The sequence below is a fragment of the Trachemys scripta genome, chromosome 2 (genome assembly GCF_013100865.1).
Source record: "Trachemys scripta elegans isolate TJP31775 chromosome 2, CAS_Tse_1.0, whole genome shotgun sequence".
Lineage (NCBI taxonomy): Eukaryota > Metazoa > Chordata > Testudines > Emydidae > Trachemys > Trachemys scripta.
The window spans coordinates 265,817,535-265,843,470 of NC_048299.1; the positions used below are offsets into that span (position 1 = coordinate 265,817,535).

At 42.2% G+C, this 25,936-nt stretch overlaps 1 protein-coding gene across 2 annotated transcripts in view; it reads right to left on the bottom strand.

Moving 5' to 3' along the window:
• ADCY8 (adenylate cyclase 8) overlaps positions 1–25,936 on the bottom strand; it is a 177,361-nt gene that overhangs the window by 79,982 nt on the left and 71,443 nt on the right. For both annotated transcript variants that reach the window (XM_034763626.1, XM_034763627.1), the window contains exons 3-4: positions 16,688–16,818; positions 10,760–10,871 (exon numbers count right to left, since the gene is read on the bottom strand). In XM_034763626.1, the coding sequence (XP_034619517.1) occupies positions 10,760–10,871; positions 16,688–16,818 (243 nt within the window). The remainder of the gene's footprint in view (positions 1–10,759; positions 10,872–16,687; positions 16,819–25,936) is intronic.

A 25,936-nucleotide genomic window follows, 5' to 3' on the forward strand; every position in this document is an offset into this window, starting at 1 on the left:
AGCACAGAGGTGCACTAATAACACCGGGGACTGCAGGTGTCATACAACAGCAACTGCCAGTGCCTGCCATGCCTCTGGAATTGGTTATTGGCAAACTGACGGGGACTCTATGCTACCATTTACATTACTACAGAATCAGAGTGGAGTCTTGCAAAACAGCCTCGGAATATTCTTTTCAAATACTTAAGTGGTGAAAGTGACCTAATTACAGTATCACTTGGGACCAAAGCTCCCAGTGAAGTCAACGGAACCTTTGAGTATGCAGGGAAGGTGAAATCCACCCCTGAGTGTAGAGGCCAGAATAAGCTTATGCGCCACATAAGTGTTACTGAAGCCCTCAGTGGGACTTGAGTGGTACATAGGCCTTGGGCTGGCCCTCTGTACAGAGGTGGATTTCAGAATGAATACAGGATCAGGCCCTTGCAGTGCAATGCATTGCTTTCGGAGTGTAACAAGGGATGTTAAAATGAAGTAAAGCTTCTAAAACTGTAAACATTATATCTGCTCCTTTCCTCCCCTTACACACACACATGCACACTATTGAACTACTAGTAATTCCAGATAGGGCTAAAGAGATATCTTTTCTGACTGGATTGGGACATCATCATTCCTAACACAGAGGTACTAAAGGTTAAATTCTGCTCAGAGATGTGACTCCAAGTCAAACAATTTTATGTCAGTGGGAGTTGATTAGTGATACCAGAACTCTTATCTTAAAGAGTTTCTGTAGCACCTTCCTTCTATGTGGTTCTAGGCACTTTATAATTACTAAAGGACAGATCCTGATACCCATATCCATAATAGTCCGGTTGATTTCAGATAGATAAATTATGACATACTATAATAAGAATTGTGTAATATTATACTGATAGGAGGCCACTGGATTAAGGTAATGGATTCTTGAACAGATTCTTTCCCAGCGGGGACAATTACAAATTGATCAGTTGACGATTCGCCATTCTAACAAAAAATGGTCAACTTCCGGGTAGCGAAAGAGTCTCTGAAAGAGTAATGCTTATTATGTATAGCTTGCTATCCTTTAGGGAAAAATCCTTCCAGTGATAAGCGTGTATGTGACCCTAATATGCCTGGTTATTCTTGAAATATCAGCCTGTTCCCTATAACACTTATTTGCCATTAACCAAATATCTAATCTGAGCTCCACTAAAATCTCATGCAAAACTGGAACGATCTCAGTGGTTTGGATCTTGGTGCCTCATTAAAAACAGTGGGTGAAATCCTGGCTTACTTGATGTCAATGGCAAAACTTCCATAGATTCTAATGGGTCTAGAATTTCACCTTGCATGTTGACCATCTGTTTAAAAAAAAACAAAAAACCAAACCAAATTGTTGCCAAAAAGAAAAGTAATGTAGACAAATGATAAGAAATACACATCCTTACCTGTCACATGCTAATGAGGGTTTGTTGCATGTAAGTGTGAATATATGTGTGAGACCGAGGACATATTTTCAGCGAGACGCTGGCTAGATAGATGTAGCCCCCTGCAGAATTACCATCTCTACTCTGTTTTACTGAAGCAAGCACCCGCTCTTTTTAAATCTCTCTTAGAAACGTATTTCTTCTGTGATGGCCACGAGTCAAGAATATTCAAGACCTTACCTGCCTTGTTTTTGTTTTATAAAACAAACCCTGAACTGAATCATTGTGATGGGCTCACTGTCAACGCGTGCGTGAGCTGAGTAACAGTGTCTCTGTGCTGCCCTCACCAATTCCTCCTGCCGTTTATTTCCTCCACTCATTGTCACATCTAAAATTTAGATTGGGGAGCGACCATGGGTCGGGTTTATTGGTTTATGGCTGTTCTGTGCCACTGGAGCAGTGCAACGCAGCAGGAGTATGGCTGTAAATTTGGACCCAACTTACTGATGCCTTTTGCCCAGCACGTCTCTCGGTCAAAGAAAACAACAACAAGGAATAACCTGCCCTGCCTTTAGTATTCAAGCCTATGGCTGTATACTAGCCTGATTACAATAGATGATTAAAAAACTGCAAGCTTATGTAAAGTGAAATCCAACATCATGCAGAAAAAAATTACTCAACTGCAAAATGATCAAAATGCTTTAAAAAAAGAAAGATGAACTGGTTAGAGCAATATTTCAAACCAGCAGTTGCTATTCTGCTCTTTGATGGTGTCTCATTCATCCTCTTCTGTTCCTTATGTTCTCTTCCTATTCCACTTCCCTCCCAGAACCCCAGAAATTCTCCTTTTGCTTGTGAATGACAGGCAACACTGCTCAAAAAATACGCATTAGTATCACTCAGCCCCCTGTGATGAGCATTATTTTCTGTTGGTTCCAATTAGTGTCAAACTGTCTCACAGATACTGGAAAACTTCCTTTCCCTCTAAATCACAGTTTCTCATCTGATTTGAATGACAGTGTTTAGGGGCCTGATCCTGCCATCCTCACGCAAGCAAGACTTCAACTGAAGTCAAAAGCAGTTTTGCCTGAGTAAATTGAGCAGAATCATGCCCTAGATGATCAGTTCTTTCAGAGATCCTTAGCAGTTAATAGGGAGTTTTTTCCCCAATCCAAAGCACCTTAACCCAGAGCAAAAGGGAATTTGCAGTCCTACCGTGAACATATGAGCTGATTATGACAGAGCAGCATGTGAATGATTTATGCTTTGGCTTATTAAAAACACCAGCAGTGACTGGAAAGAAAGCAAAGCAAATTGGCATAAAATAGAGCTGAAGAAATGAGTTGCTCAAATATCAAACCGCTGAAACACACAAACAGAAACTTCATTAACATTTCTTGTCTCCTCAGGCAGAAATTCTAAGGAAAAAAAATAAATAAAAAGACTGATCACATTTTGTAAAATAAACCCAGCTTATCAGCATTCCAGCTGCAGTGAATTAATCATTCCACCCACTTTTCAAAGGAGCCCAAAATGTTCACTATCAACTAACCAAACATTCAGTTTTCACAATTATTTCAAGCTAGACTCCATATTCCGTAAGTGAGGAATTGGGTGAGGTTGGAGTGCAGAACACAAAAAGTCCCTCAAAATGTTTGCTAGAGCAAAGGTTTCCAAACTCTTTTATAGCAGATTAATAGATCATAAGGTCAGAAGGGACTATTATGATCATCTTGGGTAACAGTTTCAGAAGCATGAAAGTGACTTAGGAACTGAAATCTCGTTTTCAAAAGTTGCTTTATGAGCCTATGTCCCATTGAAAGTCAATGACAATTAGGTTCCTAAGTGACTCTTGAAAATGAAATGTAGGTGCTTTTGAAAATTTTGGCCCTCATCGAGTCTGTTTTTCTGCTAAGGCTTATAGAACTAATCGTGTGCATAAAGTGAAGCATGTGCCTAAAGGTTTGCTAGATTGGGGCGTTATATGGATAAAATAGTTCCCTTGCTGACCTAATAGGCTTTTTATAGTCTCTAATGCTATAACTATATGAAATGAAAATGGTTCTAGAGAGCTTTTGTAGTGGATAATTAAGTATTGGACACCGTCGGAAACCCCCCCCCTCCAGAATGACCTTTAAGAATGCACGACTTCAAAGAAAAGTTATAGAAACTAAAGGTTTTCTAAAATTGTCATTATATATCTACAGAACGGTGAATGAAATGCTTAGTTAAATGTCACTGACATGTACATTAGCAGTCCAATTAATTCTCCCTCTTGGTACAACATACCATTAATCTAACATGTTACTGTATGATGTTGAATTGTACTCCCTTATTTACATGTATATATGACATTTAAATAATCCCTTTCAACTAGAGATTCCAGAATACTCTACACCAACTACATATACAAGGATTCACCACAGAACAAAATGCAGCCACCACTGGCTGGAACACAGAAACTGATTAGTAGGGCACTACAATGCTACACATAAGATAGGTTAGATGAGGAAGTGAAGCAGAATACTGTATCCAGGTGAAACTACACAAGGAATTTTAAGAAGATTGTCATTACCCAAAATGGAATTTGACCAGGACTCCAACAACCTTTTGCAAAAAGTGTCATGGCACCTTTAATAACCACAAGTGCCCAGGACCTCTATTTTACACTGCATATGAAATATATTACCTCTAGTAGCATCACACTGGATCAAAGGGAAGAATGCCACTTACTAACTCATTAAGGTCACACCCTATAGCTGAGGTTTCCATGGAGAACTCCGATCCAAGTAAGGAGCAGATTCCACCCGATTAGCACAGGAGAGCTGATGAGATCTCAAACGGACGAGACGAAGGCCATAAAACTTGCTCTTCTCCTTTAGGAGATCTGCTCCTACATAAAACCTATGCATGGTGATCTTTCATGATAATACTTTAATGTTTCTTATCAATGGGAACATACTTAGTTCTTATTAGGGATGGGTCCAAATTCAAACCCAGCATCTGAACACATGGGAATCTGTGTGAGTGTGACTGTGTGTGTGTGTGTGTGTGAGAGAGAGAGAGACAGAGAGAGAGAGAGAGAAATCTGGATTCAGATCTGAATTTTGTGGTTTGAGCTCATCTTTCATTCTTAATGACAGTGAATTCGATAGCCAGCTGGTATAATAGAAGCCGTCAAAACTACAACTATTTACACCAATTGAGGATCTGGTCATTTCTCTTTAGTTTTTTATATCTAAAACTGCATCTACACACAGACTACAGGGGCAGAGACATATGGCAAGCAATTTAATCTTTTAGGTCAGATAATAGCTTTTCTGAGATGGGGAGAGAAAAATAAATAGCAAATATAGCTATTGCTTCATCGAAGCTGGAACTTTCTTAGCCGTACACATCCTCAAAATGCAATCAATCATTTTTTTCCCTCCTCAGAATTTCTGCCTGAGGAAAAAAGAAATATTAATGAAGCTTCTGTACCAGTGGATTGATATTTGAAGAACGCATTTCTTCAGCTGTGTTTTAAGCCAATTTGTTTTGCTTTCTTTCCAGTTGCCACTTGGGTCTTTATTAACCATAAATCTTTTGCAAATGTTGGAGAAAGAGTAGGAGAGAGAGAAGTAGCTATATATAACGTGCTATTATATTTTTCTTCTAAACAAATGGTGGGCTGATACCTGCTCTTAATTCAGTACAGCTTGTAGTGACAACACAGACAATATGGAATTTGTTAATAATAGTAATAGTCATATACATCCACATAGTCCAGAATCATTGGCATAACTCAGGCCTAAGCCTTTCAAAAATGTCAAACAGCAGATGCTGCTTCTGTGTTCCATATAGAGGAATCAGACTAAAAGACACAGCTAGTTAGCTAAACTAACCAGAAACTTGCTAAATTGTGAAGTAACTTCCTTTTTCATATTATCAGCTTTATACCTATAAGTCCATAAAAGTGATTCAGCAGATCAAGTTGCTATTTGACACAGTATTATAAATGTATACTGTTATTGAGTAAATATGAATTTATAAGGTGTCAATTAAAATTAAAGAAATGATATAAAAATGTAAAGTTATCTAAAGCTTTCTGTAACAGACCTCTTCATTTGTGGAAGAGTCATTGTCAAGCCAATCTGAGCACAGAGTGTATTGCAAATTGTTTGAACAATGCTGTCTATTTTACATAGAGGTGTGATCAATAAAGCACATCTTAAATGGACTAAGAACTGGCTAATTAACAGATCTCAAAATAGTTGTCAATGGTAAATCATCATTACATGGGGGTGGTTTTGGTGGGGTTCTGCGGAGATCAGTTCCAGGCCCAATGTTATCCAATACTTTAAGCAATGAGCTGGAAGTAAATATAAATTCACTGCTGATAAAATTTACGGATGACACACAGATCGGCAGAGTGGTGTATAATGCTGTGGAGAGGGCAGTCATACAGATCTGGATTTCTTGATAGGCAGGACCCATTCAAACAAAATGCATGTTGATATAGCCAAATGCAAGGTCTAGGAATAAAGAATGCAGTGATTTTGAAAAGGATCTAGCAATCATACTGAGCAAACAACTGAACATGAACCCGCTGTGCAAAGCTGCGGCAAAAATGACAAATGCAACCTTGGATGTATAAACAGAGGAGTAGTGAATAGGAGTAGGGAAATGATTTTATTTCTGTTTATGGCACAGGTAGGACCAATACTGGAGTACTGCATATAGTTCTGGTGTGCCCATTGTAAAAAGGATGATGAAAAATTGCAGAGTGCAGTGACGAGCCATCAAAATGATTCAAGGACCGGATTCTTACAATGAGAGACTTAAACAGCTCATTGTGTTTAGTTTATCAAGAAGAAGACTGAGAAGTGACTTGATTACAGTGTATAAGTATCTTCACAGGAAGAAAAGAGTGGGTACTAAAGGACTCGTTAATGAAGAGAAAAATAACAAGAACCAATGGCTAGATGTTAAAGCCAGACAAATTCAAATTAGAAATAAGGCATAACAGTGAGGGTGATTAACTATTGGAACAAACTACGATGGGAAGTGGTGAATTCTACATCTTGAAGTTTTCAAATCAAGACTAGATGCCTTGCTGGAAGTTATGCTTCAATCAAACACAAGTTGTTGGGCTCAATATAGGAGTGACTGGATGAAATTATATGGCCTAAGTTATACAGGAGGTCAGACTAGGTGATCTAACAATCCCTTCAAGACTTAAAATCTATTACATTTAAATTCATTCTTCAGTCTATACCATAGCTAAGAAACACAGGTCCAAAGAGGAGTGAGAAACCTCATGGAGGTAACAGGCTAGCTACATACTTAATCAATGTTAACTATCCTCACAAACTCCAAAGAGGTCAGTAGAATTATACTGATATAACTTACAACAGAATTTGCCCTGGTATATTTTACAGAATCTGTTTTTTTTGTTTAAATTTTGTAATAAATATGCACCCACCTCACTACAACACTTTTCTATGGCATGTGGGAACAGGAATTCATGAATGACAGAGATGTGGTTATACCATATTTAGGGCCAGGATTTTCAAAAGTGCCCCAGTGACTTAGGGGCATATCTCATTGAAAGTCAAAGGGACTTGTGCTCTTCATCACTTAGCTGTTTTTGGACCATCTTACACCAAAAGCTCATGGAAGTCAATGGGAGTCTTTGGTTTACCCTTAATCTACAATGAGATTATGATTGGCAGATATATGGCTCAGTCTGGACCCACATTGAGTAAAGTCGATTATCAAATAGACATGAAGTCAATGCAGTACTGGTTTGGAGTTGAATGGGCAGAACTTCATGCTATAGAGTGGGGAGACAATAGCCCTTCTCCTGACAATGCTGATGCAAATGAACCTGTAATTCAGTACTGGGCAACTCCCTATCAAGAAAATTGACAGTGTGAGAGAGTTCAGAGAACAAGCAACAAAAATAATACTGGAGTTCTTGAGTTGACTTAGACTGAAGGAGCTAATTACCTATAGCTTGGCTAAGAGGTGGCTCCTGGAGAACATAATCATCTATGGATATCTGAAGGACGTTAGCACCATGGAGAGAGCAATTATTAAGGCTCGTCTGAGGAAGTATAATTAGGAGTCGATTCCTGACACTAAAGGTTAGATTGAGCTTATTATTTGCATTACTGTAGCACCTAGGAGTCCTAATCATGGACCATGACCCCATTGTGCTAGGCACTGTACAAACCCTCAACTCAAAGATGACCCCTGCCCCAAAGAATCTTTTAGGCTCAGCCCTCTGTGAAGGGGAAGCATGCTGCCCTAGGAAGGAATTCTGGCTGTCCTCTGATCTGGAAAATAAACTCTGTTTTCAGAGTGCAGCCCACCTCCTCCCTCTTGCCTGTCCAGCTCTTCCTATCCTTCGCTGTCCTCTCTCTGCCCACTTAGCTACAGAAGGCAGGACAGACTGGGCACACAGTCCTTGCTCTTCCCCTCTGCTCCTGTAGCGCCAATCAGAGTAGGTCTATGCAGCTGTGCAGGTCACTTGGGAAATCATGCTGTCCATTCTGGTGCCTAGATGTGGACCCAGAAGCTGAAACTTTAGGCACCTAATTTTGAAAATCTCAGACAATGACTCTACTGCCTGTTCTGTTATTGCATCCTGTGTGACATTGGGCAAGTCGTTTAACCTCTCGGGGCTTACTTATCCTCCAATTTGCACTAGTGGCTTCAATGGAGCTACTTTTGATTGACCTCAGGTGAGATGAGAAGCAGTTATGCTCTGTGCCTCAGCTTCTCAATCTGTAAAATTGGGATTAAACCATTTCCCTACTTGACAGTGGCCATGTGAGGATAAATTCATTAATGTTTGTCAGACACAATAGCGATGGAGGCCAGATACCTGGATACAAAGGCATTGTGGATTAAATATGGTTTAAGAAGAAATTAAAAAGAAGAAATCTATGCACATGAGGATGGAGACTGTTCCTGGCATATTGGGCAAATATGAAATGTAAAAGAAATGCATTTAATACATTTGTGAAAAAATGTTATGTTTTAAAATGCCTTTATATTACATCAAATTTAATTAATTTGAGTGTTACACTTTTCCCCACCTGACAATTTACTTTCACTAAGTGATAAAGAAGCAATTGTGAGTGTTTAACCTGCATCAAAGACAAAACCAATTTAGCTCCTTTCACTTAGCTTGCTTTGGCAGTACAAATCAGCACCGCACAGCCAGAGAGTGGGCATTTTTTGTTTGTCTGCAAAACAAATATTGTAAGTAGATCTTAATGCACTGGCAATATGCTATTGCCCTGGTAATGGGCCAAAGCATTAATATACACTTGAGAAAGTACATTTCCTTTCCAGAGGGCAAAGGTTGGCTCAGAAATTACACTCAGTAATTGAGTAATAGAGTCTTACTTTTCTTGACCTTGATGTGCAAGCAAAGAGCCCATGCTGAGGATTGCATCAGTGTTAGGAGATGCACACCTGTCTCCTGAATAAGCACAATGCACAGGAAACTAACGAGGGACCTTATTAAAAGTCTTTGAGACAGACCATAATGTTAGTAATGCCGCTGTACCAGAAGTCCGTTGAAAAGCAGAAAATAGGGGAACCCTCCCAACAGAGTTTATAATGGGCGAGATTCTGCCACTCAGCACCTTTCTCTGCAAGAATTCCCATTGGTGAGCTAGGAGGGCACGCCCTAGTCTGCTCATGTTGAATAGCACTGTGACGTTGCACTCTATAGGATTTTATAAAAATACGCTAACGAGTGTGAATATAATGTAACTGGAATATGCTTCATGCAAAAGGTCTCTTGTAAGGTACCATTACAAAGCTTATAATCTACTGAGTGTGGTCATCCTATTTGTATAGATGTATAAATGTATCTGAAACTAGAAATATGAAATATAACTCTGAGGGCCCTATTGTAATTATGCAAAGTGTGGGCCATTAATGGTGGTTTGGAATCTTGATGGCGCCGATCAACCAGGACAATTGTCTGTAGCTGGCTCTGCTTTACTTGTAAGTCTTCCTGTGTACGTGTGTGCTGGAAAGTGGGTAATGAAGTCTTACAGTGACCTGTGATCCTGTCATCTGAACTGGAATCCATCTTTAACCTGGTGTTTTTCCATTGAGAAGGGGAGAAGGGGACCCAGAGGGACAAAGGATTCCCGCCTTATGCAAAAAATATATAAGTGGGTGGAACAGAACAAAGGTGAGCAGCCATCATGAGGAATCCCCTAGCTACCTCCTGAGCTGGAACAAGGGCTGTACCAGGGGAAAGGATTGTACCCAGACTAGGAAGGCATCGAGTCGGTGAAAGAAACGCATCGAAACATCTCTGAGGGTGAGATTTTTATCTGTATTCAGTTTTATTACTGTATTAGGCTTAGATTGGTGTGTTTTATTTTATTTTACTTGGTAATTCACTTTGTTCTGTCTGTTACTACTTGGAACCACTTACATCTTACTTTCTGTATTTAATAAAATCGCTTTTTACTTATTAATTGATCCAGAGTATGTATTAATACCTGGGGGCGGGGAGGGCAAACATCTGTGCATATCTCTCTATCAGTGTTATAGAGGGTGAACAATTTATGAGCTTACCCTGTATAGGCTTTATACAGGGTAAAATGGATTTATTTGGGGTTTGGACCCCATTGGGAGTTGGGCATCTGAGTGTTAAAGACAGGAACACTTCTGTAAGCTGCTTCCAGTTAAGTCTGCAGCTTTGGGGCACGTGGATCTGTATTGGAGCAGACTGGCGTGTCTGGCTCAACAAGACAAGGTGCTGGAGTCCCAAGCTGGCAGGGAAAGCAGGGGCAGAAGTAGTCTTGGCATATCAGTTGGCAGTTCCCAAGGGGGTTTCTGTGATCCAACCCGTCACAAGCACCTAATTCCACAAGTCACGCCATTGTCTCCAATGGGATTATATGTGGAGTTAGGTATTGTCTAACATGAACAAGGGAATCAAAATGTGACCCGAAGTAACAATACTTGGTGAATATGATGGCTGGGCAAAGAAAGGCCAGTGACAATAATAAATCTTTGAACCTTTGCCCAACTCTTAGAATCAAACTTTAAATAAATCTTTGAGTTTTTTAAAATGTTCAGATCAGTCAATTTCCCTTCCAGTTTTCATCCTGGAACAGAAGGAGATGACTCGCTAGACATCTTGTAAGAAAGCCTGCTCTCACGAGATTCTCAGCCTAGTTTTGCAAACACATGAAGTTCAGATGAGCATGTGAACTTTTGGATGCTTATCTGAACTGAAACCTAACTGCAGACCTTTGGAGCTTCACCCATCCCTAGGGGCTATGTCCAATCTCAGCGGGTGAGGAATCGTAGATGCAACATCACGCCCCTTTGAAAATGAACTGCATTTAACTTACGTGTGCGAGTCGATCAAATCTGGCAAAGAGTTCATTCAGCATTCGGACCAGCTCTTGTGCTGACAAGGTTGTGGAGAGGTTGGTGAAACCTTTAACATCTGCAAAAAGAATGCTAAACAAAGAAAGGGAAAGGATATTAATATTTCAGTCCATTTCCGCCAGTAATTGGCATGATAAATACAAACAGTAATCCTGTGTATAGTAATTAGTATGGACTCAGCATATGTGAAAAAGCAAGAGGCAAATAGCCAATGTCTGGCCAGGGTGTAATTTAAGGAGAGTGGGAAATTCATTAGCTCAGACACAGGGAAGGTACATTTTAAAGTTATTCTGTCTTTGCTATGGCCCTTACTCACTGGACTATTTGCAGTACAAAGAACTAGTATTAAAAGTACTAAAATATGAGCACAAAAGTACAAAAAAACTGCTTCATAAAAGAATGCTATAGTAATTTTCCTACTTTGTGTATCTATAGGCCCTTTCATCAGAGGATCTCATATCACTTATAAAGCACTAACTAAACCTTTATATTTAGCATAATTATCCCATTTTATGAGTGAGGAGACAGAGACACAAGGGGGTTAAAACCCAGATCCTCAAAGATAGTTAGGTGTCTAACGCCCATTGAAATCAATGGGAATTAGGCACCTAAATACCTTCGAGCACTGGGGCCTAACTGACGTGTCCAAGGTTATGCAGCAAGTTAGCATGGCAGAGCTGGGAACGGAGGGTATAGAGAATGATCTAATGGATAGAGCACTACACTGGGACTTGGGAGACCTGGGGCCAACTCCTGGTTCCTGTGTGGCCCATAGAGGTGCTGTGAGGATAAAATCCATTAATGATCGTGAGGTGCTCAGATGCTATGGTGATGAGGGCCATATAAGTTGATAGACAGAAACCCAGAAGTCTGACTTCCAGTCTTCAGCCACTAGTTGACTCTGTTCCTCACTATATAGACTGGGACTTGTCTGTGTACACTGCCTTTCTTTCTGGGGATGCAGTGACAGCTTGACACACTTCATTCTTTGAGGCAGGGCTTCAGGTCTAGCTCAGTGCTAGACTCACCTGGGGGAACATAGGTTACTTTATGACTCTCCAATGCTGGGGCTGTCAACTCTGCTCTAATATGTGCTCAGCAGCCAACAGCCCAAAGGGCCATTTCAGCAACCAGATATGGACAGAGCAAAAAGGGATGGACCCCCTGTCCTCTATTCCTACAACAACCACCTTAAATTTAAGTGTGCGGGGAGGGAAAAGGCTTTAACAGTGCTTAAGCACATACAGACACACTTGCCCAAATAGTCTGTTGTATCTAAGGCTATGTCTACACTACAACCTATGTCGGCATAACTTATATCACTCAGGGGTTTGAAAAAACCACCCCCGGATCAACATAAGTTACACCAACATAAGTGCTCCTGTACACGGTGCTTCTCCTGCTGACGTAGCTTCTGCCACTCACAGAGGTGGTTTTATTATGCCAACAGCTTTCTCCCATCGGCATAGAGCGTCTTCACCAGATTCGCTGTAGCGGCGCAGCTCCATCAGTACAGCTGTGCCGCTGCAGCGTTGTACGTATAAATATGGCCTTAGATGCAGAATAAGAATTTCCCTCCAATTTCTGATCTAAGTATGCCAAAGCATAGAATTTGGAAGATGGAAACAAAAGACAAGGAAAGCAAGGATTTGTTTGGAGAAGAAAGTAAAATTCAACATGGAGTGTTTCAACTTGGCCCAGGACGGCAAATAATTTGAAGCAGACTTCATTAAAACTTTATAGTAAAATAACAATCCATGGTGCAGCTTGAGATTTAGCAAAAAGTAACCCAGCTGAAGAGATTCAGAATGTTTGTTGAATAACTAAATGCTACATCCTGACTGATGCAAAAATCAGATTATGATCAGGAAGAAGGTAAAATGTGGCTAAGGATAATTCACTGCTTCCCTAGATGCCAAAGCTACTAAAGAAATTGGATGAAGGTTACTAAGAGGCTGGAAATCTAAAGAAGGACTTTTCCTAGTAGGTTCTACTAGGGCTCACATAAAAAAAATGAGGGGAGAGGGGTGGAACATAAGTAATCAAACAGGAATGAATATTAGAAATTGACCTAAAATATATTGAAATATTTAAAAATCTAACATTTTTGTTCCTGATCATCATGATATTGTTACTACATATTTCAGGGAAAAACCCATAGGGATCTAATTTCAGAGATACTGAGCACCTGAACATCTCCCTGACTTCAATGGTTGTTGGAGCTCCGCATGGGGAGGCACTCTGTTGGACGGGTTGCAGGAAAAGAGGAACATACTTGCACACGTGGTAGCTATGTCTAGGAAATCATAGAATCATAGAATCATAGAATATCAGAGTTGGAAGGGACCTCAAGAGGTCATCTAGTCCAACCCCCTGCTCAAAGCAGGACCAATTCCCAGCTAAATCATCCCAGCCAGGGCTTTGTCAAGCCGGGCCTTAAAAACCTCCAAGGAAGGAGACTCCACCACCTCCCTAGGTAACGCATTCCAGTGTTTCACCACCCTCCTAGTGAAATAGTTTTTCCTGATATCCAACCTGGACCTCCCCCACTGCAACTTGAGACCATTGCTCCTTGTTCTGTCATCTGCCACCACTGAGAACAGCCGAGCTCCATCCTCTTTGGAACCCCCCTTCAGGTAGTTGAAGGCTGCTATCAAATCCCCCCTCATTCTTCTCTTCTGGAGACTAAACAATCCCAGTTCTCTCAGCCTCTCTTCATAAGTCATGTGCTCCAGACCCCTAAATAAATGGTTTTGGCAGGAAATTATTAAAGAGATTCATCTTATGACAGAATGCCAGCGTCCTAGAGATCCCCTGACCTGCTTACTTAATGCTCCAGTAAAGGATACACACTTTCAACAGAATAACAAATTAATTTCTTTTTATAGTTAGCAGCTAGATTTTGTATTGCACATTATTGGAAAAACGTGAGCCCTTCTCCTGTGGAATTGTGGGGTAGTAAAATATGGGCTGTCCTTGTAATAGAAAAGCTTTCACACCAAGTATGTATGCAAGAGAAGTGCCCAAAAGAGAATAAGTATTTAGAGAATTGGTCACCCTTTCAAATGTACTCAGAAGAGGAGGGCTCCCAAGTAGGGTGACTACCCATCCTGAATTGGGTGGGATGGTCCTGAAATGCAGAGGTCAAGTCCCAATCCTGCGCTGAATGACTCTGGGACAGCATTTGTCCCGGATTTCCTGCAGCACTGCTCCGTGCCTGGCCAAGGCTAAGGGTCTCTTCCCAGTGGGGGTGAGGGGAGCTGAGTTGGGCCTTAGCCCCCCCTCGTGTGAGGCTCCGCCCCCTTCTCCTCCTCTCTCCCCTGATGCCCCACCCCTTGGCTAGGCCAGAAGCCGGAGCCGGGCAGTAGTAAGAGCTGCCCAGGGAGCCCAGGCTGCTGTGGGGAGCCCTGGATCCTCCCCCTGCCCTGGGTGGCACACCCCAGGGGGCAGGGACATGGGCCGGGGGCTCCTCTCAGGCATCCCAGCCCACTGTCCAGGGCAGATGAAGTGGCCCAGGCTCCTTTGGCAGCTCTTATCACTGTCCGGCTCCAGCTTCAGGGGCGGGGGCTTGGGAGGAAGAGGAGGCATAGGGGGTAGGGACTCGGGGGAAGAGGAGGCGGCAGGGGCGGGCCACAGAGGGAGTGGGGTTCACGCATATGTCCTGCTTTTGCCTTTTGAAAAAGTGGTCACTCTACTCCCCAGCTGGCAAGCCAGAATCTTTAGCCAGGTTCTTTGAATATTTACAGATACTGAATTAGTGATGTATGATGTACTATAATAATGTTTTATTGCAACTTTGCCTTAATAAAAAGTTTTCTTTAAAAAAAAAATCAGGACCAAGGACAGCTTTGAATAGTTGAGGTCTCTGTTAGCTCATGCAGAAAGAGACTAATGTCTACAGTTTTAAAGCACTCAGGGTTTGCTGTAAAGCAATAACCATTTTCAAGTGGGAGATAGGTGAAATATTTTCATTCTTCATCTCAAGACCTACAACTCTTTACTATCAGTGTTTAAAAGGCGGAGGTAGCATTACCCTAAGTAACAACAATCTGCTTCCTATTTGAATTGTTCTACACAAACAGTTACTGTAACAGAGGATGAGAAAGGGCAAAAAAATAAATTTTTATTTAGTGCTGTGTAAACCTTTTGTAAAGGTTTTGTACCTTCAGCCACATCCAATACAATAATATGTGTGGCTTGCTGCCAAGGCCACAGGAGTGGCAGAAAGTCAATTGACACTTTGTAAAAGTTGAACCGGCCCTTCCAAAGTTATATAGGGGCTTCATTTAAAATGCACTGGTCAGCACCGCTGACTGGGACGTTAAAAGTCCCATTGGCGGTGCTGCCCAGATAATGCAGGCTAGTGCCTATCTTTTCCGACACCACCCTGTGCCATGGAAGCGGCCAGCAGCGGGTCCGGCTTCTAGGCAGGGGGGCCATGGGGCTCCACATGCTGCCTCCACCCTGAGCACTGGCTCCGCACAATGGATTTCCAGCCAAAGGGAACTGGGGGGGGGGAGCGTGGAGCCAGACCTGCTGCTGGCCACTTCTGGGGCACAACACTGTCCGCGGTGCATCCCAGCTGCGCCGCTGACCGGGAGCCACTGGAGGTAAGTCCGCCCCCCAATCCTGTGCCCCAAATCCTGCCTCAGCCCTGAGCCCCCCCAAACCTGGAATCCCATCCTGCACCCCCAAACTCCTCATCCCCAGCCTCACCCCAGAGCCTGGACCCCCGCACCCAGAACCCCACCTCCCAGACCTGGAGCCCCTCCTGCAATCCAAACCCCTCATCCCCAGCCCAGAGCCCTGACCCCCTCCTACACACCAACCCCCTGCCCCAGCCCTGAGTCTCCCCAAACCCAGAAACCCTTCCTGCACCCCAAACCCCTCATCCCTGGCCCCACCCCAGAGCCTGCACCCCCAGTCCAGAGCCCTGACCCCCTCCCACACCCCAACCCCCTCATCCCCAGCTCTGTTGGGTAGCGGGCATCAACAATTTTTACTGCACCTTGAAACAGCAGTGGGTCAGTGAGTACTGCGGAACTTTTAGTGCATGGTAGCAGACTCCACATGTATAGTTATTGTGAGGAACTAGTGTGCTATAGATTTACTTCCTATCCATATAGGCAAGCCCAAAGAGGGGAAGAGATTCTGTACACCTTGGGATTGAAAGCCAACTATTGTGGTGCAAGTGAACGGCGGTTGTTATTTACTGACTCCCAGTGCTGGCAAGTGCATGCAAGGACTATTCCCACACCATCCCTGAGCTGTAGTTTTGTGTCCACTGGATGGAGCAACTTAGAAAAGAGAGAAATAGGAGGAGGAGAAAATGGTCATGAAGAAGCTTAATTGTATGAACACTGCAGAGAAGGGCCACTAATATGAGTTCAGGGCAACCACTTGGTAATCCTACACTTTTGACAGGGCCCCACAGTTTCTCAGCTGATTTGTTAGCTTGCAGGGAACAAGATGTTCTCCTTGAGTAGAGGGAACATACAGAGGAAAGTTCATGTTGAACTTCCCACCCATTTCTTGGCAAAGCTTGCAGACCTCCACCTTGTGAGGCTGTCCCTGAATGGGATCAAATAAAGCTCTGGCACAGTTTAGTAATGAACAAATAAACATTTCCATGTGTTGCTCCCATGTGCTAAAAAAGGCAGTGTTCAATTTGAACAGCTGTTGCAAAGGCATCCAACCAGTCTGATAAATTAGAGAAGGCTCTGAAATACTTATCTGTTCAGGAAAAACAAAACTTCCTGGTATTTCAAATACCTGATTATTGAATTGATCGAGGGGCAGAAAAAAAAATACAAAACAAAACCCAATCCCCTTCTCCCCCTGAAACTGATATCCAGTTGTTAAAATAAAAGATAGGCACCTTCACTCACCTGACATTCTCATAGCGGTGAATATAGATCTTATGGAACTGGTGCTGCAAGTGTTCATCTTCCACATTGGTCATGTCGTTAATCATCTCTAGTACAACAAATCGAGGTAATACGGAGAGCACCAGCCGTTCCTGAACAAAAGCAAAAAAATACAGGATGGGCCCTTTAGACTGGGTCAGCGTTAATCCTTCACAGCAAAATGACAGAGCTCTGTATTAGGAGCTTCTACTGCACGTTTAAACTTAAACTGTTTAAACATTTGAACAGTTTTGCTGGATCAGATCCTCAGTCTTGACCTCTTTTTAGAAACTCCAAATGGGGTGTATAACACTCATAGCCACATAATTAGTTAATGTAACTACAGAGCAATATCTATTAACAAGTGCACGGTGAGGCCTGAATCCTGCTCATCTAGAAGTCAATGGGATAACTCACATGAGTAAGGAGAGCAGGATTTGGTCCCAAATGTGACCTGACAGCAGAAGTTAAAGACACAGTATAATATAATAAAATGCCTACTTGTGCCATAATCTAAGGGGCAGATCCTCAATTGTTATATCAGCATAGCTCCATTGACTTCAGCAGAGCCATGCCAATTTATACTAGCTGAGAATGTTTAGCTGGCACTCACTATAGAGCATATTTAGCTGGCAACACCAGCCTAAATTGTGTTACTGATTTGGATATCTGCAAAACTCTTATGTGCCATCAGCCAGCCTTTGACTCCAGAGTGATCTTCATTAACCTCAGTCAGAAATGCTGAAGAAGCTGGATACCAGCTATGAATTTATATGTATTTACAATACTCTTCTTACCCAAAGGGTCAGACTATGGTGGGTGCTTGTTCATGTTTGAGAGGGGGAGGGGAAAACACAAGTTGGCTGCTGGCCTTTGTGTCACTTCTATTGCACTAATCCTGCTAATAGTGGCAGGGAAGCATGAGAACATAAGTGACAGCTGTTGGCTGAAGGAACAACGCTGACTGGAACAGTGTAGTCCCCCACCATCTCCAACATTACTCTGTACCTAACAGGCACAATCTGGCTGTAAATGTTTTGTGGGTGGGGGAGTCTAAAGTAGATATAAGAGAGAGAGAAAATAACTTATTAACAATAAAGACATAGGGTAACATTTTCAAATGAATCTCACTGATTTAGGAGCCCAAGACCCATGTTTCAAGAGCATCCTAGGCCAAGAGTTTCAAAAGTGACTAGTGATTTTAGATGCATTAATTTTGGGGTGCCCAATTTGAGATACATTAAAAGAGCTGGGTTTTCAGAGAGTGTTGAGCCCAGCCTTTGAAAATTAGTCTCCATTAAGATGCCTTAAGTTGAGCTCACATAGCTAATCGCTTTTGAAAACCTTTAAATTTTGGGGCAAGGGCGGGGCAGAGGTATTTGGTTTGTGTGATTAGAAAGTTGGCAACCCTAGCCCCAAATCACTTAAGCACTTTTGAAAATTTTACCCATAATCTCAGAAAGTAAGCCTAACCGTGTAATCAACAATGTCCAATGCTAACTAGTCCACTAACTAACTGCTCTCGGTAAAAAACAACTCAACACACTCAGCATTTAATATTAATAATTTTTAGACTGATCTAATTGACTAGGAACACACAGGAGTAGATTTATCTTTACTATTAGTTTATATAAAATAAAGCAGTTCAAACTGCCCAGCCTCCTGTCACAAATATAAAATTCAATTCAATGTGTCCATTATTTGGGCTACAGACCCTATCCAGATATATCCATTGGAAACAAATCTATTGGCTTATCATAGAATCACAGAAGATGAGGGTTGGAAGAGACCTCAGGAGGTCATCTAGTCCAACCCCCTACTCAAAGCAGGACCAAAACCAACTAAATCATCCCAGCCAGGGCTTTGTCAAGACAGGCCTTAAAAACCTCTAAGGATGGAGATTCCACCACCTCCCTAGGTAACCCATTCCAGTGCCTCACCACCCTCCTAGTGAAATAGTGTTTCCTAATATCCAACCTATACCTCCTCCACTGCAACTTGAGACCACTGTTCCTTGTTCTGTCATCTGCCACCACTGAGAACAGCCGAGCTCCATCCTTTTTGGAACCCCCCTTCAGGTAGTTGAAGGCTGCTATCAAATCCACCCTCACTCTTCTCTTCTGCAGATTAAACAAACCCAGTTCCCTCAGCCTCTCCTCGTAAGTCATGTGCCCCAGCCCCCTGATCATTTTCAATGCCCTCCACTGGACTCTCTCCAATTTGTCCACATCCTTTCTGTAGTAGGGGGCCCAAAACTGGATGTAATGCTCCAGATGTGGCCTCACCAGTGCCAAATAGAGGGGAATAAACACTTCCCTCGATCTGCTGGCAATGCTCCTACTAATGCAGCCCAATATGCCATTAGCCTTCTTGGCAAGAAGGGGACACTGCTGACTCATATCCAATTTCTCATCCACTGTAATCCCCAAGTCCTTTTCTGGAGAACTGCTGCTTAGCCAATCGATCCCCAGCCTGTAGCCGTGCATGGGATTCTTCCATCCTAAGTACAGGACTCTGCAGTTGTCCTTGTTGAACCTCATCAGATTTATTTTGGCCCAATCCTCCAATTTGTCTAGGTCACTCTGGACCCTATCCCTACCCTCCAGTGTATCTACCTCTCCCCCCCGCTTTGTGTCAGCCGTGAACTTGCTGAGGGTGCAATCTATCCCATCATCCAGATTATTGTCTTCCCACTGTCAAGACTCCAGTTTAACCAGCTTTTGATCTAAAGGCTCACAAACAAATGTCACACTGTCTGGAGTGGCTCACAACGGTGAGTGCAAACCTCAGGGCAGACTGTCAAGAAGCAGGGCAAAACCCCTAAACTGGTTGTATGTTCTATAAGTAGATTTCACGAACCCAATCACTAGTGTGAATTCCTAAAGCATTATAACAGTCTTACCATGGAGTCCCAGACAGTCCCCTTGGGCATTCCAGTCTATCTTGCCACCTAGAGAAGCTGGACTTTGTGATAGATGATTGCTTTACACAAAAAATTATAACAATATTCATCAATATTCAACAATATTCATAATATTCATATTCATTTGGCAGCCTCCAAAACTGTGGAATGTTTTTTTTTTGGGTCATAAATGGCTGCCTTCAACTCCTCTGTAACCACCCATAACAATTGCATCTGGGCCGTCAGCTCGTCAGTTTTTCATAATTACCTTCAGGCCTGACCCCATTATTCATTTTCTCATAAAATTACACATTTTATGCACATGTATGATATTGTCAAACATTTTAAGACTTCTATAGTTCAATTGATAGGATTCGGGGCAATCTTAAACCTTTTGAATACATTTCCTTTAAATTTCTTATACACCATAGGTTTCAGAGTGGTAGCTGTGTTAGTCTGTATCAGCAAAAAGAATGAGGAGTACTTGTGGCACCTTAGAGACTAACAAATTTATTTGGGCATAAGCTTTCGTGGGCTAAATCTCACTTCAGTGGGTTTTAGCCCACGAAAACTTATGCCCAAATAAATTTGTTAGTCCCTAAGGTGACACAAGTACTCCTCGTTCTTTTTACACACCATAGCATCAGCCTCCTCCATATCATTAAAAACTTCTCTTGCCTTCCCAGTTAATCTTGTCAAGAGGATAGGCATTCACTTATCCTCTGGGATCTTGTGGATCCCACATAGTCTTTCAAAGGTGGATAGGAACTCTTCTATACAGCCAGTCTCATTATAAATTGGGCAGGTTTCTCCCACTCCTTTGTATTGTGTGGAGGCGGGGAGTATACTTGCTGACTGAGGAAGCTTCTTTTGCTGCTCCAGTACGCTGAGCTGCAATGTGTGAGCTCTCTCCTCAGCTTCTAGTTGTTCCACGCACAGGGACGGCTCCAGGCACCAGCTTAACAAGCAGGTGCTTGGGGCGGCCAAAGGAGAGGGGCGGCACCTGCGGCAATTCGGGGGCAGCAGGTCCCTCACTCCCTCTAGGAGCGAAGGACCTGCCGCTGAACTGCCGCCGCCGATCGCGTTTTTTTTTTTTTGCTTTGGGCGGCAGAAATGCTGGAGCCAGCCCTGTTCATGCATCTTTGGTGGGCTTTCTCCTCAATTTCAGGCTTGGCTGTGACTGCTGCTATATGTTCCATGTATCTGTGGTGGGTTCTGTCCTCAGCCTCTTGGATTTGTTTGGTCTCCTTGATCCACAGTTCCACCATTAGTCGCTAGCACTCACGTTCTTCCTGGCCTGCCCTGTACAGAAGCTGAGCCAGTTCCACTGCAGCAGACTCTAAGGCATCTGGAGTAGCAGGGTGCTTGGATGCCTGGTCAGAACTTATGAGGAAAGCTCTTGGCTCCCCATCTGGGGCTTTCTTTTTATGGGATATTCTCCTCACTTTGCATAACTTTGCAGGGTCTTGTGCCTCAGAATAATCACTTGCTCCTCTTTGTGGGTTTGCCGGGAGCAATCAATGAAGTCCTTGTTCTTTGACGTTTTACAATGGCCCATTTGGATTCAACAGGCCTTCCTGAGGGGCTGGAGATAACCCCTCCTTGTGGGTGCAAACCAGTATTACATTTTTGGTGATGTTTCCTTCCTGACTGGATTCGCAGTTTCAGAGCAAAGTTTTACAGTTACAGAACAAACACGTAAGCACTGCCTTATAGCATGGGTTACAGATATTATTAGTGAGATTAATGCATGTCACCACTTACAAGCATTTCAAAGTCCAAAAACTAAACACATTATTACAAGTCTAATACCTATTTTAGTATTACTAACATACAGGCAAGTCAGAGTAGTTTCCAGCTATGCATTTGATAGTGTTCACTTGAAGCCTAGGGACCTTGGCGTGAGCTGGCACCTGGTCTACAAGCATCACAGCAGCATATTAGGACAAGATGAAGAGAAACATGCCGATTCTTTAAGCTGCTTATCACCAAATTTCAGCTGATGATGATGTTGGATGATATGAGACAAGGCCAGGGAATGCCATATACGAACCTGAGATCAGACAAACCCAGAGATGATAATGAGAGGAAGGATGTGCATGAAATATGCCCACCCATGCTACAACTGCAGAGTAAATAGACATAGGGGATCATGCATATCTGTATGGATTTTTAAGCAGCTTAATAATAAATAAATAAATAAATAACTGTCTGACTAAGTAGTCAGTAATTGTCCAGGGCCACATCATGTCTCTAAGATCTGTATGCAGAGGGAATTCCAAAAATGTATCTCCCCTTTCTCACATGGTAGGGAGGGAGCAGCCACTTCTACAGATTGGTTCTCCTTACCCTGGACATTATGGGAAGATTTTTTAATGGGTTAGGCATGGGGACTGATCACACTGGGGAGCGGTGGTGAATAACCACATTGAGTGAACATCCTCCCACCAGCTCCCCTGGAAAGCAGCCTCTCTAGTGGAGTATCATAGTGCAATTGTAAGCCCGGCTCCGACAGGAGAGCCAAGGGGATACATTCTCCTGTTAGAATTGATGTCCTAGGACCTGTATGTGAGAGGAGCATTGGCCCAGGGCTTTTAAGGTCTCCCACCACCACAGTGCCTTGTGACTGTGTATTTATAAGTTTCTTTTTGACTTTGTAGTTGTCTCTCCTTTAGACGTGACTGCTCACTGGTGTGCGAGTCTGTGGCTCTAGCAGGAAGGAAGGATGGGAACAGTGGTTAGGGTGCTAGCCTGGAATTCAGAAGCGCTGCATTCAATTCCCTGCTCTGACACAGAGCTCCTGTGTGAGCTTGGGTAAATCAGCTAACCGTTAAGTGCCTCTGTTTTCCATTTGTAATACTGGGATAATAGATACTTCCCTAATTCATAGATGTATTGTGAGGCTAAACACATTAAAGATTATGAGGTAATGGGGGCCATATCAGTACCTTAGATATCAGCATGTGTAGCTGGAACAACAATAGTGTTTGGAAGAAAATATATCCCATTATTACTTTTTGTAAAATGACAACTGTCCAGCATTCTCCTTCCAGGAAGACTGACTTATTAGGTAGCAAACAATTCCCAGCTGCACTGAAAGCATATTGTGAACAAACAACCTTCAATTCAAACATCTTCAGTTCCACAGGTAAGCTGTACATTTAGTTGCAGAAACTAGAACACATATTATCAATACTTTATTTTGCTCTTGCTGGAAATAATGTGAATAATGTTCCACTTAAAGATAGTTGGTCTCTTCTTATCTCCCTGCATAAAATTCTAATGCAGATCATCACTGTCCAGTGCCTCTTCTTCTCCAATCTGTCCCCTACTGAGTCTGCACCTAGAATTCATTGTTAAACCAGGATGACCTTCAGAATCTCTGAGAGCCCAGAGAAACTCAGAGGGAGAAGAAGCCACTCTACAGATGATAATATCTGTCAGTGACTTGACAGACATTCTTACTAGACACCCCACCTGTTGCCTTAGTGGATGGACTCTGCAAACTGTGACCTTCATAGAGGTGGGAGTCCACATTTCCACAACTCTGTGCTGTTTATTTTTCCACCCTTCCCATTCAGAAATCCCAGTATCCTCACTTCCTATTTTGGTGACCAAACCTGCAAAAATATGCAATCAGTTTGAATTGCAGGTTCTAGAATGCACCTATGTAGTGATAGTTCTAATGCAACCCCACCATTGTTAATACAATGTTTCAGGGCTTCTCTGGACAGCAAATTTGGGGTCATTAGCTGATCAAAAGCCAAAATTTTCAAGGAAACAAAAACACTCTTGGTACTTCATGTCCTTAAAATACACTCTACAGAATATTTTCTCAGTGTCTCTTATTCTCTGAATATTATAACACATTGCTCATCATGACTATATAATAAAACCCCTTTTTAACTAAATCATATCAGTCTTTCAGGCATCCAGATGATTAAAAAGTCTGACAAGTCCTCTGAAGACACTTGCCTTATATTCAAGGCTCTTTCGATTATAAAATTATGTATTTTTTTTCCTACTTTCTCCTTGTAGAAAGAAAATAGTACTTTGAATTCAAAGAAAAAAGAAAAGAAATCAAACAGAAGAACGGTTTATTATTGAACTACTTACTAATGCTGTGATAAGAGCAAATAAGAAAAGGCCATTTCTTCATAGACACAGAGACAAAAAAATAGAATATTCTTTCTTTCATGACAGGAAATATTTGTAAACCCCATTGGTATTCATTTGAGGAAGGTATCAAACAGTGACTCCAGAACATTTTTTTTTTTAAATAAAGGACGGTTCACTTGACACACATTCAGCAAATCAAGAAAAATGTGCCTAACATATTTGATACTTTGACCTTCATCCTACTTATTAAGATACATTCAGTGGTCTTAGCTGCACAGAAAATCTGGCAATGACCCATAAAAAGAGAGATGATAATTTGTATGCCACCACTGTAGTCCTTTACTATAAATACCCCAGCACATGCAGGGATATTGTCCAGATGCCAGCATGAATCCCATATGCAGTTCACACAGTATGCTGTATTGTATGTCATGCTACAGCCAAGCATTTTAAAATGGTAACATAATTATTGCATATATAAATTATGCAAAACAGTCAGTGATCGATTCCCCTGCATATAAAATCCACCAGCTAATAATGTTTGTGGGCACCATCCTCAGCAGAGGCAAAGTTGGCTCTAAACCACTCTTATGCCACCCATGACCATGGTCTGGTGGAGGTGCTGAACCAGTCCCATTCTGCACATCAGAGCAGCCACAGGGTTGCTCAAATTCATACTATTTAGGAATCACTCCATTGACCAGGGATTGGTGGAGTGTATAGCATGCCATGTACTTCCCTTCTCTCCCCTGGAACATGCTCTCTCACCTCCATCTAACCCTGATATGCCGTCTAGTCTATACAGCTTTATTACTTTGCACCGATGCATCAGTGCAAAGATATCTTGGCAGGTCTAAGGATATAATTTTCCGTGCATACTCTCCTTTATTTAAGGATCTCTCCATGCTTTTCAACGCTGCTATGAACTAGATATTATTATTCCTGTTTTACAAATGGGGAAACTGAGGCACAGAATGATTCTATGACTCCCCCAAGGTCACATGCAGATCAAGTGACAGATCAAGGAATAGAATGCAGAGTCCGGTGTCTTTCTGCAGTCTCCTATGCTTTGCTACTGGAACCACTCTCTTATTGTAAAAATCTGTTCACTCTGTCTGTCTGTCTGTCTCTCTCCCTCTCCACTACCTTCCCCTATTCACAATTCTAGTCAGTTTCATAGTGGGTGGCACTTTTGGGGAGTGAGCAATGTATGCCAAATATCTTTTTGGGATGCTCATGCCTGAGAGAGAAACCTAATGGGGAAGTGTCCTGAAGGCTGAAGCAGAAGGAAAGGGGACAGGTTCACCAGATCACCTTGTTGCATCGCCTGTTGCTAGCTGAGCAACTGACTAATAGGAGAGTAATAGTAATGATAAGAAGTTTGGAAAGATACAGGGCCTAATCATTTGAGAGAAAAGAAGTAATCACTATCTACAACTACCCAAAGGGATGTTATAAAGGAAACAGGTCTCTTTTATCCTCAGTCCTTTATCCTTTAGTCAGTGAGGAAGGAACAAGAAGCAATGGACTTAAATTGGAGCAGGAAAATTTTAAGTTAACTAAAAGAAAAGCTTTCCCTGGAAGAACAGTTAGACAAGGGAACAATATGTCCAGGCCAGCTGAAATCACAATCAAAGACCAGACTTTATACCCATCTATTACCGAACTATTAGGGACATTTTAGGAAGCATGAATTAAATCCTATCACGAGAATGGGAAATTAACTACATGAGTTATTACAAGTCCATTTTGAGCCATATGATGCTAAGATTATTTTTATTCCAATGTCCACGTACTGTATTATGCATCTGCAATAAACTACACCAATCCCAATATCGTCCCGATGGCTGAATTGTAACTTTGGTGAATGGGCATTTCTCCCACTGAAAGTCAGACCTGCACACTCCAGCACAGAATTTGACCATTTGTATTCACAACCAAGTTTAACATCTCCCTGCTGAGTAATTAATACCCTTTAAAAATGTTTCATAAAGCCCTAATTAGCAAAAAGATCAGATCCTAATCTTGTGAATAAAAATTCATTTGTAGAGATGAATAAAGGAACAAACATCAACAAATATATTAATGGCATGGGCCCTGAGGGAGGATGCCAAGAGGAAGCTAAGCCCCACTGGGTTCCCCTGTGGAATGAGTAAGGGATTCAACCCAGAGAGAACGCTATCTGGACCAGCCCCCTCCAGGCAGCGCAG